General features: G+C 41.1%; 1 protein-coding gene across 2 annotated transcripts in view; it reads right to left on the bottom strand.

Moving 5' to 3' along the window:
* Positions 1-20,592, bottom strand: part of SH3RF1 (SH3 domain containing ring finger 1) — a 170,433-nt gene that overhangs the window by 22,107 nt on the left and 127,734 nt on the right. For both annotated transcript variants that reach the window (XM_058670011.1, XM_058670010.1), the window contains exons 5-8: positions 14,458-14,760; positions 8,973-9,083; positions 1,775-1,941; positions 491-661 (exon numbers count right to left, since the gene is read on the bottom strand). In XM_058670011.1, the coding sequence (XP_058525994.1) occupies positions 491-661; positions 1,775-1,941; positions 8,973-9,083; positions 14,458-14,760 (752 nt within the window). The remainder of the gene's footprint in view (positions 1-490; positions 662-1,774; positions 1,942-8,972; positions 9,084-14,457; positions 14,761-20,592) is intronic.

Raw genomic sequence — 20,592 nt, 5'->3', positions numbered from 1 at the left:
ACTACATGATCTCACGTTAGTTTATCTATGACTCAGTTTTCTTATCGGTTAAATGGGAATAATAACCACACTAATGAGTAGATTAAAGATTTAAAGCTAGTAAATATAAGGTATAATACATCTTTCTGTTGGCACAAAGCAAAATCATTTTAAAAACCCATGGAAATAGTAATAATACAGGCTGTGTTCATATCAAATATTGTTCTTTCATTTTCTAAAAAAAATACTGAAAATGCTCTAGTTAAGTTTTCTCACATGTAAATTCAAGAAAGCAACAGAAATTTCAATACATTTATTGGACACATAGAAATCCATATGAAACACTAAGTATATTACAGTTAGAAGGGATTTTAGCAGCTAAAGATAGGAATTTTTAAAGCTTAAGCTATGTAATCATTCTAATGTGAGAAAGAATTTTGATATACTAAAAGCCATGAGAAAGAACATTTCTCTACTTAGAATGCAGTAAAATGTATTTTCCAAACCATACCTTGTGACTGGTGCCACATAATTGCCAGGGAAAACCCCTATCTTGCTGGTATGCATTGATGTCCCTTTGAACCAGCCATCCTGGCAACGTTCAAACACTAAAAACATTTCCCCTTTCCTCAGCTCTAGCTCATCCTCTTTCCGGGGAGTGTATGGATATATAGCAACATACCTAGAATGGAAAAGAATATTTGATTTCAGGCTGAGTAGTAGACAAATTTCAAGATGCTCAGAACTTTTTCTTGGTAAATGTCTGTAAGTATTTTGTATAGTATAACCCTTGAACCGATACATGCCACTGGCAATTCTGCATTGAGAGGGGTTTTGTTGTCTCTGAAATGCTTGCAGAGGCCTTCTTGATGAAGTATTGCTGAATCTGACCCTCCTAGTGTGGATACAAAGAACCCCCTAAATGGTGTGTGTATGGTATGAAAGAATCAATCTTGCTTTCAAAAGGGCCTCACTTGCTGCTAGGGACTAGGTCCCCACTGGGAGAATGGAGCTCTATATACGGCACTTGTTAGACTTGGGATATTGCCCTAAATGCACACATATGGGACGCAGCTCCATTGGTAAGCACAATATGCTGTCTTCCACACACAAGCTCAACTGAAAGGCTTGGGGAGCACCTGCTTTTATGTGTTCTGCCTGGAAGGAGAGTGGGTTTGAGAAAGCTGAGGGGAAAGAAACTCTAGATCACAGGGTGCAAACAGCTTTGCAAGACAAGGGTGTTGCCCTTATCAACATGTGGAAAGCAGGAAGGGAACACTAACAGCTCTTTCCTGTGCTCTAGACTGAGCAACACAAATCCAGCTGTCATCAGTAAATTCTCAACAGGGCATCTCCTGGGTATTTATGCCTGGGGACTTCACAGCTTTTTACATGTATGCTCCACCTTTTCCTGAGTGGTATAGAATCCTTCCAGTGTTCCAACGCAAGGAATCAAAATGACGAGGAAAAACTTCCAATAGGAGTTGTAAAAAATAAAAAAAAAATAGTAAAGAAGGGTAAAACGGCAGTTGTATACACATTGTAAAGAAGCAAACAGTGCTTCCCTAAACTAGGAAAGGACTTCTCCCAGCAGGTTAACAAACTCACGGATTTGACACATCTTGTTTTAGCAGTTCCCTAATTACCCATGTGACCAGGTAGAAGTTTGCAAAACATAAACTGCTTGGTGAGCCATAAACTTGTCTGTAGCTCACATTAGAAAGGTACTTCTCTATTACAGGTGTTTGGACTTAGTATTAAAGGCCTAAATGTAATAAATGACACCCTCACTTACACACTGGGACGAGTCTGAGGTCTTAAATGTGCAATCTGGTCAGTGGATCCTGCCACGGGCCTCGGTCCCATTCCAGCAGCAGCAGCAGCAGTAGCAGTGCCTGGTGGTGTGGGAGCAACAACAGTGGCGGCCAGGAGAGGGGGTGGGGGAAGAGGAGGATTCATAGTCTGGTATAGAAACAGATAAAGGGGAGAGGGGAAGAACAAAACATTTATTTACATCTTCTGTGGAAGGTGGATGGGAAAAGGAATCAAAAATCCATAGAACAAGACTTTGATGGAATCCACACTGGGCAGAACGAGCAGGCTGCCTCCCATGAAAACCTCTTTTAAAAATTTATCACTTGTTCTCCTGTAAGATCATAAAGCCACAGAAACCTTTTTAACAAACATGTAAGTAATCACTTTTGCGAGGAGGGAAAGAGAAAAACCGAAACCACTGCTTATAATTTTAAGATTGATAGCACTTTTAAGTAGCGAATTGGACAAGAATCCAAATGCCTTTCTAGGGGACAGCTATAATGTCACACCACTTGCTAGGAATTAATTTGTGATTGTTTCTGTAACCTGAAACTCAAACACAACACCAAACAATTCAGCTGCACTATATCTCAAATCATTCCTTCAGAAGAGAATTCCCCTTGATGCCTGATCTCTGAAAAGCCCAAACAATAGCAAGCCACAGTCACTGGTATTGTTGCTACTTTTGCCTATTCTTTTTCTTAACTTTGCTAGCTTTTGAAATTTAGTACTATCAAGGCTGATAATCTTTAACAAGTATACCAGTAAAAAGCTGCTGGTTCCTTTATGGGCACAGTCTAATGGGGTTCTGCCTACAGGATTCCACGCCTTTTGAAAATCAATGGAGCAATTGTTACCTTCTGATCTATAAACCCCAGATTATTCTTCAGGGTCTGAACACTGAAACTCCTGGGATAACAGGCACACAAAGACTGCATGCACTCCCATCCTGCCCCCCTCAAATCATTGTAGCACTAAATGTAAAAACTGAATCAAAGTGGACTAAAGAATGCACCTCAGAAAGTGTAAATGGCTTGTACCCATCAGCATTATCAATCACGAAAAAAAATCCAATAATTTCTAAACATAGGTTATAACAACCATTTAATTCCATTTTTGGAATAAAATTTGAATCTCATCAACATTTACTTCCTTTGTATGTTATTCTAGAAACATAATACAGTAGAAAGTAAGTCCAGATTTCTAGATGTATACTGCAACTGCTTCACACACTTTTTTTTCCCAAAGTGAAGATTTTTTTTCCCACACTGCAGCTGAGGTTGATGTAGAACATTTGGTGCAGAAATAAATGAGGTGTAGAGCTGCATACAGAGTGCTCACCTGAACAAGGCAGGGGTCAGTTCAAAGTTAAAATGTCATGAAAAAGTTGCATTTTCTATACCAAACATGGCAGCATTAGGTTTGTTACATTTCTGGAATATGCAGGCACTGGGGCTTAAAGCCCCCCAAATCTAAGATGGGAAGGTCAAGCATTCATCCTGGTACAGGGGAAAGTCAAGCATTCATCCTGGTAGGCCTCCTTTCAGTACAAAGTAGAGAGAAATAATGATAATCCTGGTAAAATACTTAGTGAATGTGACCTGGAAGTTCATGGATAACACACCAGGGATTTCAGGGGTGGAATAACAAGAGGACATTATACATCGGTTAATACAGGGAGAGGCTGAAATTACCAGTCAGTCCATTTCCATTTAGACCTTTCTAAGCTGAAGGTGTTATGGAAAGGCAGAAGATGAACGGCACATGTCCAACAAAGGAATTCAAATTGTCTATCATTTCTTAACTTTGTTAAAATGGAGGCTACGTTAAATCTCTCCAAGAAGAAGCCAAAAAAAATCTATAAACCTGTCAAAAAACAGTGTGTCATATTTTATTATCAAAATATAAAGTAATATCACTTATTATTATGACATAGAGCCAGCCAATATTTCAGGTACATTACTTTTAGAAAGAGTGAAAGATAGGCATTCAGAATGACATAAAAGAGGATATTTAAAGAGGATAGTTTGAAAGATTCCAATGGTTGTGCTTTAGAAAAAAATACTCCTTTGTATGTGTGTGTGATTGAAGCACAGATAGTTCAAGTAAGTAAATACACCTTGGAAACATAGATGGTCTTAATTAAATTGAGCAGATGCCCAGTGCTGGGTAAATGTGTGCTGTGTGGTTGTATGGGTCCATAAACACTAAGATAAAGACAAGAGAGAACATCTAATTAAAGTCAGATTCCTAGATGTTGCTCAGCCCTATGTGGTTGGTAAAATGACAGGTTTCTGGTGAGTCCAGGCCTGCGACACAATAGGAAGTTTTGTGGGTTGCTTTATAAACAACCTAAACTGAAAGAATCTGATGATGTGGAAGTTCAAAAGGTAGCACACTGTGTATTGTGCTCCAGGCAGTTTACCATCCTCCAAGACCCAACATTTCTACCAAGCAAACTGCAGCCTTTCATTCACCCGAAGTTGACCTGGAGACCTGCCTATTATTTTGCGGTTTGGACTAGCCAAGACACCAGAGGCTATGATGCATATTCCACTACCAGCAAAATATACCTATGGAGCTACTAGAAACATAGGTCATACTTCAATAAAAATATCTGATTCATTAAAAATAAGACTGGGGTAGACACTTGGCCCGTGGCTGGGATATCCTTGTCTCATGCTGGAGTGCCTGACCTGGATGCTTGCCTGGCTTCCTACAGACCTTGACAGGTGGTGGTGCTGGCTCACGCAGAAGACCTGGATTGTGCCTTGCCTCCTAATTTTGACCTTGGACAACCTCAGCCATTATGGACATCTGGGGAACAAACCAGTGGGCAGGAGTTCCATTTCTTAAAAAAAAACAAAAACAAAAACAAACACATGCACAGACCCAAAAGGGACCTGCTAATATGAAATGGCCCAATTTACTGACATTCGGGTTCTGTCTCTTTGACCTGTAGTTTTATATCTTAGGAGAACCGAGGGCTCTGGGGTCAGAAAAACACAACAATCTTGGCTAAGCTCTTAAGGCAGTTTCCAGTTTTATACCCTTTGCTCAAGTGAGTCCTAGGGGAAGAAGCATCTTTCTGCTGAGTGAGCAGCATTCCAGGGCACATTTTCTACTGGACATCATAAATGACATTTCAAGCACATGAATATGAGAATTTTCCTTTCTGATAGGCACTCTGTCTTTGTCCTACCTTTTCATGCAAGTAGCCTAGAGACTGCTTACATCTGGTAATGGTTAAGGATAGGGAAAAAGACCCAGTAGATAATTCTCCAAGCTGATGGCATTACAAGTACACAGGATCACCAGTTTAAGCAGTGTTACCCTCTATGCACATAAATTTGTAGATTTATAATTGTATCTTTGATCCATAAAGGAGAAAAGAGTAGATATCTAGAGTAGTTAATTAACTGAAAATTATGTTAGGTCTCTATGCCTCACTAAACTGATCTGAGAGACAGAGTAATAGGAATGGTTTATGTAAGCTACTTTTCTAGTGTTCTAAAACACAGCAGAAGCTCAGTAAATGGAAACTATTGTCATGATCCATGAGTTAAAGGCTGTGTTACTTATTGCTATACTGTCGGCAACCTAGACTTGCAGCCAGCACATATGAGATTCTCAATGCAAGTGTCATGAATGAGAAGACATTCTGCACTTCCTGCTTCCTCTGAGAACACTGACAGGGGACAAGAGGCCTCAGTTCCAGAGATGCTAGACTCGTTTTCTTCTGTTGCTGCTATGAAAGTTTAGACTGTATACCATCCCTTCTGATTTCCCAATCCCCTGACAATTACAAAGGGTCTATGACTATGTCTTACTCTATCATGGTTGTTAGTCCCTACCTCACTATTTCCTGGGACTTTCTTTACTCTTGGTGATAGCAATAAATTCTGCTCAGCTTCCACAACAGGCTACAATGGGCTACTTACATGCTCTCTACTTTCAGAACCTGACATCAATAAACTTTGTTTCATATCCCCCTGCCACACACAGTGTGTATATAATATAGTTCAATTAGGACTCCGCATTTTTGAGACGCAGCAAGTCTATAACTTGGCCACAGGTCATTCTGGCCTTTATTGGCAGGGCCACCTCTAATATCTTGCAGATGAACACCTTTCCATAGGTATACAGGATCAGGAGTTTCAAACCACCTGATCCGAAAGCTCTTCTGGCATTGTGCGCAAGATGGAAGAACAAGATTTTCACCTTTATTTTCCCACATTTCTGAGTCAGAAAAAAAAAAAAAACCAACAACAACCCATTATTATGCTGCATAAAATACTAAGAAGCCTTAGTTCATGAAGAAAACACTGGAAACAATTCATTTCCTACTCTAATGGTGATATTTACTGACTATAAATCCATATCAGAAAAAGCTTCCCCTCTTTTTTTTCCACCAAGCTGCACACTATTGCTGTGATAGCACTCAATGTCTTCAGGAATATTTCATATTCTAAATAGAACACTTGCCACAATTCATGGAAGATTCAGAGGACATGTGCTACTGAGGATTCCCACCTAACCTTAATTGTTTAAATATAAAACATCTCTGCAAACCTACCAGGGACTTTGAGATTTAGATTTCTCCTGAGATGACAGACATGTCTGTTTACAGTTTTTCATTAAACAAAATTATCACTGTAGACATGCTTTTTAATAAATCTTTCACTTGCTTAATAGGCAGGCCTTTTTTAGAAAAATTAATAACCCTAGGATAAAATGGTTGGATTTAAATTAATCTTTGTATATGTATGCTCTCTTGTGACCTATTCCACTGATTTGTCCTGGAGTGAGCCTCCAGCTAAAAGCAACAGGCCATTTACAGTACTGTAAACTTTTTAGACCACAAGGACTGAAATTCAGTCAGCCTTAAGTCTTTTCTGCTAATTAATTTTTCTAAGATCAGAAAGATTAGCCCCTTTTCCCCTTTATGAAATTATTTTCACATTTTTTCCACGCAGGGCAGTCATGCAGAAATGGGGGTGGGAAGAAAAGGAGAAAGACTCCCTTGGAGATTAGGGAGCAGAATGGCTTAGAACATGTCTCTGGTCAAATTCTGGGGCTAAAAGAATCTCATGGAAACCATATTTCAATAAAAGTTAACTGCAATTCATCTTTCTTCCCAAGATGAGTCCAGGAGACTTCTGCCTCAACAAACAGCTGCCCTATTGAGGGAATTGCAAATGTTCAGGGAACACTAACAAATAAAAAAACTTCAGCCTCTAACTAGAACATTATTGGTTTTTATTTAAATACAAGGTCAGGCTTAACTTTACAAAGTTTGTGAACATCTAAATCAAGTTAGGCAATATAATTCTGCATTTATTTATATACAACTTGTTTCAAAATCAGTTTTCAATTATTTATAGAAAGTATCAAGATAAAGACAAAATAAGAAAAACGAGGCAAATGGAAAATGAGGACAATAAAAATAGATGGAACCAAAATTCTGACTAACACACTGTGAGATCTTTGCTGGAGGGACTATAAATTTGGCTCTGAGCAGCTTAGCAGAGGGAAATATAATCTTTAATACAGCAAAAAACAACAAACCAGCTGCTTCTAAGCCTCACTATCCTCACTATCTCTTGGCACAAAGAATAGAGAGAACCACAACAAAATAAAGCAGGCCCTCCAAGGCATTCTTAATTACAGGCACACGTCACAGCCCACGTTGCAGCAGTCCTCAACAGAGGCCAATGAGATCAACCACAGTCATCTGCCGTCCAATGTTCTAGCTCTCTGAAGGAAGTACTAACAATCTCCTTTCAGAGCAAGGGACAGTGAGGCATAAAAAAGCTCAGTTAACTTTTCTGTGGTCAGATTAACAAGAAAACGGCTGAGTTAGACTTCAAACCCAGGTATGTTTCATCCCAGGCCTGGATCCCGTCATCAGGCCACCATGTTTCTTTGATACCATCATAACTACAGACACAAGCTGGGCAGGGTGATACTATGATTCAGGACCTGAGGGTAATCAGATGTAACAATCTCTAACTCACAGCTTGAACAGTCTGAAGGTGTAAGCCAACACATTGTCCTGGATGAGAGATTTCATAACTGCTAGCCTCTTGTATTCAACTGCCTACAGTATTAGCAAACAGGGCTTTAAGGACTGTGCTTTTTTGCTACCTAAGATTATATTTCCTGGTTGCATTTTCTTGTTTCTTCCAGTTTTTTTCTCAACAGGGTTTCTCTTCTTCACATCTATTTCCCTTGGCTATACTAATTCTTCGTGTTGTTTTCCCTTTTCAGATGTTTGAAAGCAACTGGTGTTTAGACTCTCTAAGAAAGACACAGTGTTTTCTGTTGAAAAATCAACATAATCTAAGAGAACCTTCCAAGATAACAGGATACCTTTAGGTTGCCACAGCCAAGTGTGATTCCAACAGAAAGATAAGCTAAGTGTAGAGATCTGGTGTCAATTGTGTTTGACTCAAAGCAAACTATTTAGCCTTTGGGATTCATTTCCTCAGTATTTTTATAAATGTATCTTTATAGGAAATAATTGGGGGCCCGGTGTGATAACGTAGCAGTTAAAGTCCTCACCTTGAACACGCCAGGATCCCTTATGGGTGCCAGTTCTAATCCTGGCAGCCTCGTTTCCCATCCAGCTCCCTGCCTATGGCCTGGGAAAGCAGTCGAGGACAGCCCAAAGCCTTGGGACCCTGCACCTGTGTGGGAGACCCAGAAGAAGCTCCTGGATCCTGGCTTCGGATTGGCTCAGCTCCAGCCGTTGCAGCCACTTGGGGCGTGAACCAGCAGACAAAAGATATTTCTCTCTGTCTCTCTTCCTCTCTGTATATCTGCCTTTCCAATAAAAATAAATAAATATTTTTTTTAAAGAAATAATCGGGATTTAGAAATGCGGAAGAAATAAATGTTAAGTCTTCAGGAAATCAAGTTGAACCTTAATGCACATTAAATGTATTCCTGAGTTCTAATAGCTTCAGGCCACTAATCTTCACTGTATAAATTTGTGCAGGCTGCAGGCAGACGACTTTCAAATTTTCTTCAAGATTATCAGAGATAAGAGACGACAGATAGAGATCCATCCCACCTAGTAATTATCAATGTGAACTGCAGGTGGTGGAAGGTAGAGCATGCCAGATTAATGATGAAATACTTAAAAGACAAGTAAAGATGAGAGAAACTATACTCACTCCAAGGGCAGCTTGATAGGGCACATCTGATGGGAAAGTGAACGAGGGGCCAGTTGTCACTGGGCTACTTGGGGGTGGGGTCACAATTAACCCGGTAGTACTTATATGAACCTGCCAAGAAAGAAAAGTTATTAAAAAGATGACAGTATCTTACTAAAACAGCTTATACCAGCTAAGCCTGGGGAAGGCAAGTGACATAAAGCTAGCTTCTGTTATTTTGGGAAGGCTGACTCCCTTACCGTTTATTGAACCCAAATTCACTGGCTACTTAATTTGTACCACACATGGCATATCTTCAGGGGTAAACCATGTAATTTTGCCTACAGAATGCACGTGCTACTGGTTTCCACAGAAACACACTGCCTCATTTTGTATGCTATCATGAATCTAAAGCCTTTTTAGATGGAAACCTGGTGCTTGTCCAGCCTACTGACCAATTCCTTGAAGATCCTGTGAAACTGTGTTATGGCTGAATGCTTACCCATGTATCAATATGTTTAAATCTCTGTAAAGTTCTTAAGCTTACTATTTTTAGGACCCCTTTTCATGTGGAATACTTTTTCCTTTTAATGTGGAATACATAATCAAAATGCAGCTGCCTAGACATGCCCATACCAGGCCATTATTTATAAAACCGTTAAAGGAACAACGGCAGACTAAATCAGCTGATGTCAAAAGTGTCTTATACATGATACCACCTAACATAAATTTAGTAGAAAGAAAATGAGTTATCCAGATCATGCATTGCCTGTGCTCACTTAATCATTTTCACCCAGTTCACATAGCAGGTCCAACTGCAGAATGCAGTGGTGTTCCTTGTACAGTGTGGATCATCTTCCACTGTGATCAGAAGCAAAAAACAATGATATACTAAAAAACACACAATTTTTTTTATGATAACAATGTAACACCAAGCAAAGTTTCCTCAATTCTTATAAATTAAGAAAAAGATTATTACGACAAAGAAAAACTCGATGACTGGCTTCCAGAGGGCCTAAAGAAAACTTTTCAATATCTCAGTGAGGTAGACTCTACAAAGGACATGGATAATAAGTATCACATTAAAAAAAAAAAACACCTGTTTTCATACACCTGTATAATACATGGAATGCCACATTCTGTAAAGCACATGTGTATGTGTTAATCCATATACTGAACAAATGTAACCCTACAGTCTAAGTGGATCCCATGGGTACCATTAATAAGTTTCTTCCCAAATCTGTATTTTCTACTTCTCTTGTGATTAAAATTCAGTTTCTAATGGGAAACAGAAAGTTTTCATTCTAGGATTAAACCCCAGTTATTTAGTTATGTTGCCCAATAAATCTATTTATGTGCCAGCTCAAAGGACATTTGTAACTCAGCATCACACAGAAGAGAAGGCCTTCTTGTATAAGGTACAGCCAAGTTCCTCTCAAAGTGGACATCATTAAGGAAACTTCCAGGCAGAGAAAAACAACTTAACCAAAATAGAGCTTCCTAGGTCCCATCCCTAAGAATGCCTGAGATCATGCCCGGCGGCATGGCCTAGCGGCTAAGGTCCTCGCCTTGAATGCCCCGGGATCCCATATGGGCGCCGGTTCTAATCCCGGCAGCTCCACTTCCCATCCAGTTCCCTGCTTGTGGCCTGGGAAAGCAGTCGAGGACGGCCCAAGGCTTTGGGACCCTGCACCCGCGTGGGAGACCCGGAAGAGGTTCCAGGTTCCCGGCTTCGGATCGGCGCGCACCGGCTCGTTGCGGCTCACTTGGGGAGTGAATCATCGGACCGAGGACCTTCCTCTCTGTCTCTCCTCCTCTCTGTATATCTGACTTTGTAATAAAAATAAAATCTTTAAAAAAAAAAAAAAGAATGCCTGAGATCCTTTGATTGGCTGATATTTTTCTAAAAGCTCCAAAATGGGAGTCAGATTAATGAGCTACTAATGGCCTCAAACCTCAGGATAAGCTATTTCTTATTTCTGGACTCCTGTGAGGAGTAAGAACAGAGGCTCCCTAAAACATTGGACCGAAGCATGGGACTAGAAGAATCTTGTAAGCACAACTTGAATGTAAAACTGCACACAGCATGGGGGCAAAGGAAGAGATGAAGTCACCAAAGACAGAGAGAAAGCAGAATGAGGGGCAGGAGCAAACCAGCCCAGAACAAATGCCCCGAACAGGGATACCTGAATTTCTGCTGAGTTCATCTTTATCTCATTGGACTGCAAAGGGTTAAATGGAGAGCAAGAAAGCTAAAGGGCATGGGTGGGCCTTCCTCTCTCTAAGGGCAATGGCCACAGAAACACCTACTATGAATCATTCTTCCAGCTGCCAGAGGCCAAAAAATACCAGAGGTGTGGTCGTAGGAGCAGACAAAATGTCTTGGTTGCTTGCACAATCATGTGCTTTTACAGATGTAAATCACACGCATCCATGCACATTGCCCTGATCTGGTGATCCACCCAGGCAGCATGGCCTATCAACAATCTTCCAATTTCTGTATCTGAATATTCAGTCATCCCCAGTAATCAGTATCACCATGAGGAAGCCCACTGTTCCTTTCTGCCTGAAACCTGGATGTGACAGTAAGCTCTGTAACAGCCACACAAAAGCAGGAAGATAAGGACCTGCTCACAATGTGAAAAGGTGAGCTGGAAGAGACTTGGGTTCTTGACCACCCATGATGCCATCGTACCATAGGCAACTGCCTAATGCAGATTTCATGCAGGTAAGAAAAAATGAATTACAACTTCTTTAAGCCTCCTACTTTTAACTTTCTAATAAATGTATATAAAGTCAATCCTAATTCAAGAGAACTTCAGATATTTCATGGATAAACATGCTGGTGTTAAAAAATTTTTTTGAAATTCATGCACACAAGTATATGAAGAGGAAAAAACAAAAGGAAAGAAAATTGAAGGCAAAGGTGAATGTGAGTCCGGGAAAAGAAGATAGAAATGAGGTCAACCACAGCAAGGGAACTCTCTGGAATCTACTGACAGATGAGCACTTCATCTAGGCAGGGCAAAGGGAGGAGGAGGAGCCTCTATCTTTCACTCTTACATGAGTCATTTTCCTGTATTCATTGAACTTCATGGTTAGAAGAACACTTGTATATCACTTCGCCACGTGTACTCAATACTTTGCTGTGGACTACCGTTCCTCCCAATGCACATAGTGTTTTCTGTACACCAAGGCTGGAGAACGCAAGCAGGGCTTCCAATACCTCCCATCCTCTTCTAAAAATACCTTCCCAAGGCAACATGTTATCATTAAAAATAGAACGAACTGGAATAAAGGAGGAAAGGTGGAATATTTGAAGGGTTAATTATTTTTAATGGAACACAGAAAGAGCCTTGTGTCCTAGGCTACTCAAACCCAAACAAAAATAGCTCTATTTTGACAGTCTTCATCCCAGCTCTGGTGTGGCAGCAGCAGACATGCTCACACCCAATGACTGAGTTCTCTACAGAAAATGCAAAAGTCCCCTTTATCTTCTTTTCTCTCTTAAACTTATCCACAGCCAAGAGACTGCTGCCATTTCCATCCCGCGCGGTCTTCATTCTTAGCACATGTTGGTCTTTCTTTCCGAGAAATCACAGTAGAAATGTAGCTAAGTCATATAGAATGGGCATCTTTACCAGTAGTCAAAAACGTACTGAACTTCTCCAGGTTCGCTGCACTTGGCACTTACTCTGATCCGTAATACAGACCTACCCTTCATATGGGCACAATTAGTTACGTGCAAAATAACAGGACTCCCCTGATTCCACATTTCTGGTGACCCACTCATTCAAAAAATATTTAGTGAGTACTTATTCATTTCTCCCATTATTCTCAGTGAATGACCTCCATTCTCCCTGTACTCACAACCTAATCAGTGTGTGTGTGTGTGTGTGTGCGCGTGCTATTTCCCTTAGTAAGAGCAAAAGTTTCACAGCCACACCTCCTGAAAAACCGTAATGCTATTCAGAAAGTGAATGCATTTAACTCACAACTAGAAGTAGGAATCTGTAGAGCAAGGTCAAGCAAGTGAGACTGAGAAAAAACCGACTTTTAATAAAGCTGGATTCCTACGCCAAGGCCATGTGTGTCCTCCTTTTTCTTTCTTTTTCTCCCTTTTTCTCTCCTCTCAGGGAAAAGAATCCCATGTAAACCTCCCTTCCTCCCCCTCTTTGTCTCCCCTTCCTCTTTTCCTCTCTCACTATCCCCATTTTCTTTCTTCAAGAGAAATAATTGATTTCATTTAAAGAAACAGAATCTCCACAGCTATACTGTGAAGCAGGATATAAAATCTGTATGCACATTAAAAATTTAACATGTGACGCCAAAGAAACTTCTCCCAGTTGTGTCAGCACCTTTGGACTAGGATCTCTGACCTTTAAGGTGATGATTGAAGCTGTTACCTAACTATGACAGCAGCCATGTGACTAGGGCAGGGCCACCATTAAGCTTAATTTACAGTTGAGAATTAAGGACTGTGGTATATGCAGTGTAGTAAGATACTGAGTGAATATTTTTTAAATGAATTAATGAGATGCTGGCATGGATGCATAGCAGCTAAAGTCACTACCTGCGGCCCTGGTTTTCCAAAACGGCACTGGCTTGAGGCCCAGCTTCTCTACTTCTGATCCAGTTCTTGCTAATGTGCCTGGGAGAGCAACAGGAGGATGGCCCAAGTCCTTTGGCCCTTGTCCCACCCATGTGGGAGACTCAGAAGAAGCTTCTGGCTCCCAGCTTTGGATTGTTCCAGCTCTGGCTGTTGCTGTCATTTGGGGAGTGAACCAGTGGATAGAAAACCCCTCCCTCCCTTCTTTCTTCCTCTCACTCCCTCTTTCTCTCTGCTACTCCCACCCTCTTTCTGTAAATCTGTCTTCCAAATACATAAATAAATCAAACAATTTAAAAAATATTGATGTTTTCAACTGTCTTCTGTATTATTTTAACGTAAGCATAACCTGTTATTTTTAAGAGCAGTCCAGTCTTGATGAATTAATGAGTTTTTAAACACAAAAGTGAATGCAATTTCTAACAACCATTTTTTTCATCCTTTCTCTTCTTTCTCTTAAACTCTGAGGAGCCTAAACATCAAGGTAGGTTACATCGATGCAGGCAGCTGCAACCTGATAAATTTCAACCACAGTGCCTTAAGTTTGGGTAGAGCTAACATTTTCATTGGCAAGATCTCTCAAAGCAGCATGGCAATACAGCTCTGTGAAATAGAGTGACTGCTAGCTGTACTATCAGTAGTGGTGATAAATAGTACTTATATCATCTTGTAAGTTCTGATCTTTCCTCTGAAGATGACCAAGAGTCCACTCTAGGCTGAAACCGTCACACTGTCTTTCCGTTTTCCATTTTCATGTACTTATAAAGTACATGAAATCTCTGCTTCCCAGAAAACCTACCATCTTGAAGCTTAACATACACTGTATTTTTCACCAAGCGGAAAGATGTGCTTGTGAAGGAGACCCCTGTGCAGCAGAAACCTTGTATGAGGGTTTACCTGAGAAGGGGCACTGCAGGAAAGCCCGGAGAGCTCGCTGATCCGCGCTGCGGCTGTGGGATTGCTGGAGCTGATGAGGACCGGAGGGCTGATCTCCATGGAGTGGCGGTGCTGAGATGCCTGCGAGGACTTGTTGGCCATGGTGAGAGAAGTGAAGGAGTGTCGCTTTTTGGTGTTCTTCTTGGTGTCAGAGTGCTTTGGGGCAGAGTTGCTCTGAGCTGCTGCCGAGGTACATTCTCCAGCCTCGACTCCAGGCACAGGAGGCTTATCCCATTCTATCAGCTGCTTGGCAGCTGAATTAAACTGTGTAAAGGCAAACAAGAAACCAACACCAGAAGGTTAGATAGCTCTCAAGGATTTACTCAAGTCTATTACCAGCAGTCTATCTAAAATTTAAAGTCATCACTTCAAACATGGCATATGTAAGTATGCTTTCGTCATATGAAGTATCTTTTTGTTCAATACTGATTTCATCATATCTATGTCAATACATAAAATTCCAGGGGTCTCCTGACCCTGGTACGCCTGGTATGAGCGCTGGTTCCAGTTCTAGCTGTTTCTACTCTGGTCCAATTTCCTACTAATGGCTTAGGAACAGCAGTGGAAGATGACTCCAGGGCTTAGGCTCCTGCCACCCATGTGGGAAACCCAGAAGAAACTCCTTGCTCCTGGGTTCAGCCTGGCCCAGTCTTGGCTCTTGTGGCCATTTGGAGGGTGAACCAGCACATGGAAAATTGTTCTCTGTGTCTCTCCCTTTCTTTCTTTCATTCTCTCCCTCTGTACCTCTGATCTTCTAATAAAAAATCCTGCCGGTATGGTGGCTCAGTGAGTTAAGCTTCCACTTGTAATCCATATTGGAGAGCTGTTTCAAGTCCTGATTTAGCTTCCCTGTGGTGTGCCAGGGAGGGTAGTAGATGATAACCCAAATACCTGGGTCCCTGTAAGTCATGTGGGAGACCCGGATGAAATTCTTTTTTCTTGGGTAAGCTTGCCCAAATACAGCTGTTGCAGTTTTTTAGGGAGTGAGCCAGAGAATGGATGGTCCCTCCCTCTCAGGTTCTCTGCCTTTCAAGGAAAGAAAGAAAGAGAGAAAGAGAGAAAGAAAGAAAAAAAAAAGAAAAGAAAAGAAAGAAAATCTCAAACAATTCCAATGTAAAATTTAAAAGGAAAATTTTTTTGGCTAAAAATGTTTCAGAATTTTGGGCCTGGCGCTGTTGCCTAGCGGCTAAAGTCCTCGCCTTGAACGCCCTGGGATCCCATATGGGCGCCGGTTCTAATCCCGGCAGCTCCACTTCCCATCCAGTTCCCTGCTTGTGGCCTGAAAAAGCAGTTGAGGACAGCCCAAAGCTTTGGGACCCTGCACCCACGTGGGAAACCAGGAAGAGGTTCCGGGTTCCTGGCTTCGGATCGGTGCAGCACCAGCTCATTGCGGCTCACTTGGGGAGTGAATCATTGGACGGAAGATCTTCCTCTCTGACTCTCCTCCTCTCTGTATATCCAACTTTGTAATAAAAAATAAAAATAAATAAATCTTTAAAAAAATGTTTTAGAATTTCTACTTTAATACTTGCCACTTAGCTACTTATAAATGAAGACTGATAGAGCTCAAATAAGCAAAAGTCGGATTTGTCTTTCCAAGAAAAGATAATTTTTTTTAAAAGAAAAGTTCTAGTGCAAAGCAGGAATATGTATGAGGGGTCAAATCTGTACACTGCACTGATAATATCAGGAGGAAAGGAAAGAACACATGCTTTTTGTTTTCCTTGAGGTAAAGTAAAATGTTTGAAAATTCAAATGATAACATGTTGCTTAAAACTTACTAGATATTACAGTAATGGGAAAACACAGAGGACATAATTTAACCTCTCCAAAAATTGAAATGACAAACAACAAGCTTTTAACGGTAATTTATGTAATATTTTAAAAAGTAGAGATTTTTCCATTTCAGCACTACAGATTCCGCACTGCAACAAAACGTCTTCATATAAAATAACATCATCTTATGTTTTTCCTGCTCCTCTAAGTTGTTTGCAAGAGAATGGACATTCTTCTCGTCAATATTTAAGGAGATAAGCTTGCTCTGGCACAGGACTCCTTGCAGCGCTGTAATAATCGCCACTCCGCAGCCAGTGCTTCACAGATGATTGCAAATTGACTGCCAATTGGATTCTGTGGTTCCCTGGGGACCCAAAATCAGGTGGCCTGCCTGAGCTGTAATTAGGATACAACTTTTACAAACATGAGTAAATCTATTTTTCTGACTTAAAAGTTTTTCATGTAGTAAACTTTCAAGGCTAATAACACCACCTATCATGACCTGAAGAACCAACATTAGAACAATGATCATAAAGACTTGTGGTACATGATTAGGGTGAAGGAATGAGGTGTTATTAAAGGGTCTCCTATTACGACATGGTAATGGCATTTGGCCAGGTACCCCAGAATTTAAAAATTCTACTTTGATCCAGTTACGCCATCTTGTGGGTGGTCCTCAGAAAAATCAAGTGCCCAAAAGAAGCACAGAAATGTTTTATTATTATCGCAGAGATGGTCCCATGTATAGAGCTCTAATAAACTGCATATGACATTCATACATAGTTTGGATGTAAGGATCTGTAAATGAAACAGACAGAAGAGCTAATTTCTTCCATCCCAAACTCATCACCCTCATGAAATGAAAAATGCCAGAGGAAAGACAGCCACGATATGCTTACACTCCAAGACATCAATCCTTAAAAGCCCCTGACCAATCAACACAGCATTCCTGTCCCATTGAGTAAGAAGTAGGGGAAAGGGTTGTAAAGAACTCATTGAGGCAAAAACTATGAACTGTGGAAACTATCATGTCTACTTGATAGCATGTTTTACTTACTGCTGGGGTCAAACTAGAGGCTCTATTAGCTGTGCCTATTTTGCAATATTGTGAAACATGACGATGGTCTCCAAGTCATACCTAGCCAAGTGTCAATTACAGTTAATATAATGTTAACATTTCAGTTTTCCAAATGCTGTGCTGTGGTAAAAACAACTGAAAATTGAAGAATTATCCCCTATGTTTTTTGGTTTTTATCATTAGAAAAATGTTGAGTGCTCCCTTTGCCTCTTCTTCCGCATTGAAAATTCTCATTAAAATAAACGTACCTTGAGCACCTATTATATACTGGAAAACACAATACATGCTGGAAATCCACAGCTGCAGAGAAATGGTCTCTGCCTTTAAGGACCTTATCAATGGACATAAAACTACAAGTATTTTCTACAATTCCTTATAAAGGATTTATTGATACGTAAGAGTAAGAGTGTAAGAGAGAGTTCTTCTATCACTGGTTCACTTCCCCAATGATTGCAGCAGATTAGGTTGAGCCAGGCAAGGCCAGGAGCCAACAACTCTTCCATGTGGGTAACAGACACACAAGTACTTGGGCTACCATCAGCTGGGATTGAAAGCAAAGCAGCTGGGACTCAACCAGAACTCTAGTATGGAATGTAGGAGTCCAAGGTGGTAGCTTATCACACTAAACCATAGTGCTCAGCCCTACGTATTCTTCTCTTTGGCTACTTAGGCTCAACAATATGATTTTTGAAACATATATCCATGTGACTTCAAGAATCACTAGTTTTTCTTTTAAAATTTTTCATTAAAAAACAACTACTAACTTATTTGTGAGGTATAGAAACAAAGAGATCTCCCATCTACTGCTTTACTTTACAAATACCTGCAGTGGTCACGACAAGGACAGGCTGAAACTCAGAGCTGAGAACCCAATATAGGTCTCCTATATGGATGGTAGAGACTATGACTTCAGCCACCAGCCATTACCGCCCAGGATGCATATTAGCAAGAAACTATAACCATGAGCAGAGCAGGATGCAAACCTAGTTACTCTGATATAGGATGTGCAAGTATCTTTAACTTTAGCCAAACACTCACCCTAAGTAACTCTTTCTCTATTTCTTTGAAAAAACAAAAACAAAAAAGATTTATTTTCTGTTTGAAGGGTGGAGTTAGAAAGGGAGAGAGAGACAAAAAAATTTATTGGTTTACTCCCCAAATGATCTCAACAGCCAAGGCCGGGCCAGTCAGTAACAGGGAGCTAGAACTCCATCTAGGTTTCCCATATGTATAGGTGACAGGGGCCCAAGTTCTTGAGGGCTTCTTTTTCTGGCTGATTCCTTGGTGCGTTTGCTTGAATTTGTTTTGGAAGCAGAGCAGCCAGGACTTATACTGGTGTTCCGATATGGGATTTCAGTACTTTGGGTGGCTTTACCTGAGGTACCACAAAACAAAGCCCACTTCTTTCTTTTTAAATTGCTGTGTAATATTCCATTGTGTGAACGTATTTCATGTTTCCTCTGTTCCTTCACATCCTAATATATTTTGGCTAGGAAGAACAATGTTGTATGAACTCTGTAGTACATGATTTTTTGGTACACATAAACACTAATTTGGATGTCAAGTATATGTCCAAAGTGGAAGTGATGGATCATACTGTTGGTTGAATACTGTCATATGAAGCTGCATGTATGAGTTTATGTAGTGACACACATCCTGGCGTGGCAGAAATAGAAAATCGGTGAAACTGTGCACAGTTGCAGAGAAATGGTCTCTACTATTTCTAGAACTGTTCACAGTTCTAGTTACAGCACAGACATAACTTTGTGACCATAAAGGAGCCATTTCACTTCTACTAAGCACAGTGTCAACTATGAAATGAAGTCAGTCACAGGTGACAATTTTTATGTCTCTTTTAGCACCATACGTACAATGCATACGCTCACTTTACCCAGACATGGTTCATCTTTCTAGTTTTTTAGATTTATTTTTTTAAAATAATTTACTTAGTTGATTACGGTACAAAGTGTCAAGGGTTACAGGATAAAAGTGGGTAATACCATTGTTTACACACTAATATCATCATTTTCCTCCCTGTAGCTGGGGTCAACGGAGAAACAAAGGGAAAAGCCCCACTCAGCCTCCCACCCATCCCAGATCCCCAATGTGAGAGGTGCTCTGAGGGTCCTGCTCAAGCAGTTTTGATAGTTCAACAGTTCTAGATTGCTGCCAATCTTGCCATTCCAATTGTGATGAAACCTATTCAAAATCCACCAGCTGACATAGTCTTTTCATGGTTGGGGTTCTGAGATCAGCAGTTCAGTTGGAGGGATCTCCAAAGAAACTTCATCTGAGATGATCCCAAAACTGATTCTTCTGTGATCTTACCAGTACAGGGTCTGACACCGTCCGTTGCCCCAGTCAGCTTATGCACATGCTGGTTGCTACTGCTGGGTCAGTTCTGTTTTCAGCCCTGTCTTCCACATGAACCAATGGGTGTTGTAGTCCAGTTCGATCTTACCCACTTCATACTCAGTCCTCACGCAAACCAGTGGGAGCTGCAGCCTAGTTGGGGCAACTCCCCATAATCCCCACCAGGCCTGCACCCTACCCTGGTTCCCATGCTTGCCAGTATGTACTGCAGGCTTGTTTAGTCTGTCCCACATCCCATTTAGCTCTCACACATGTCAATGGGCATTGAAGCCTAGTTCAACACAGCCAGCCCTATTATTCAGCCCCCACACAGGTGCCTTTCTGTCTAGCCACCCCTGCCCCTGTCCTGGTTTTCGTGCTTTCCAGTGAGAGTGGTAACCCAAGAGGGAGGTGCTCACTATCTCCCTACTAAGACCACGCCCACTCCCAGATTATGCACTCTCCAGGTGGTTCTGGCATTTGACTTGACAGAATTAGCTCCTAGTGCCAGCCTCTGCCAGCTGATGGTGTGGCAAAGCCCAACCATCCCTCACCCACTCTAATTTTTGTTGCACCAGTCGGAACAGTCAGCCCACCCTGGCCCTTCCCTTATCTAGCTCACATGAGGCCCACAGGTATTGTAGCCCTGCTTAGTCTGGTTTGCCCCCATCCCAACTTACACTTCCCAATGGGAGTGGCTGTCCAGCAGGGGAGCCCACATTCCCCTGTCAGCTTTGTCTGCTCCCCCCGGTTTTCACATGTGCTGTTTGGGTACTGCAAACACATCTCACCTTGGCATTCATTAATGTGTACTGGTTTGTGTCGCAACCAAACCTGGCCCAACCCACACTCTGTTCTGGTGCTCGGATTTGCCAGTGGGTGATGTGAAC

Source organism: Ochotona princeps, chromosome 11 (assembly GCF_030435755.1).
Source record: "Ochotona princeps isolate mOchPri1 chromosome 11, mOchPri1.hap1, whole genome shotgun sequence".
Taxonomy (NCBI): Eukaryota; Metazoa; Chordata; class Mammalia; order Lagomorpha; family Ochotonidae; genus Ochotona; species Ochotona princeps.
This window is presented reverse-complemented; position numbering and strand designations above follow the sequence as displayed.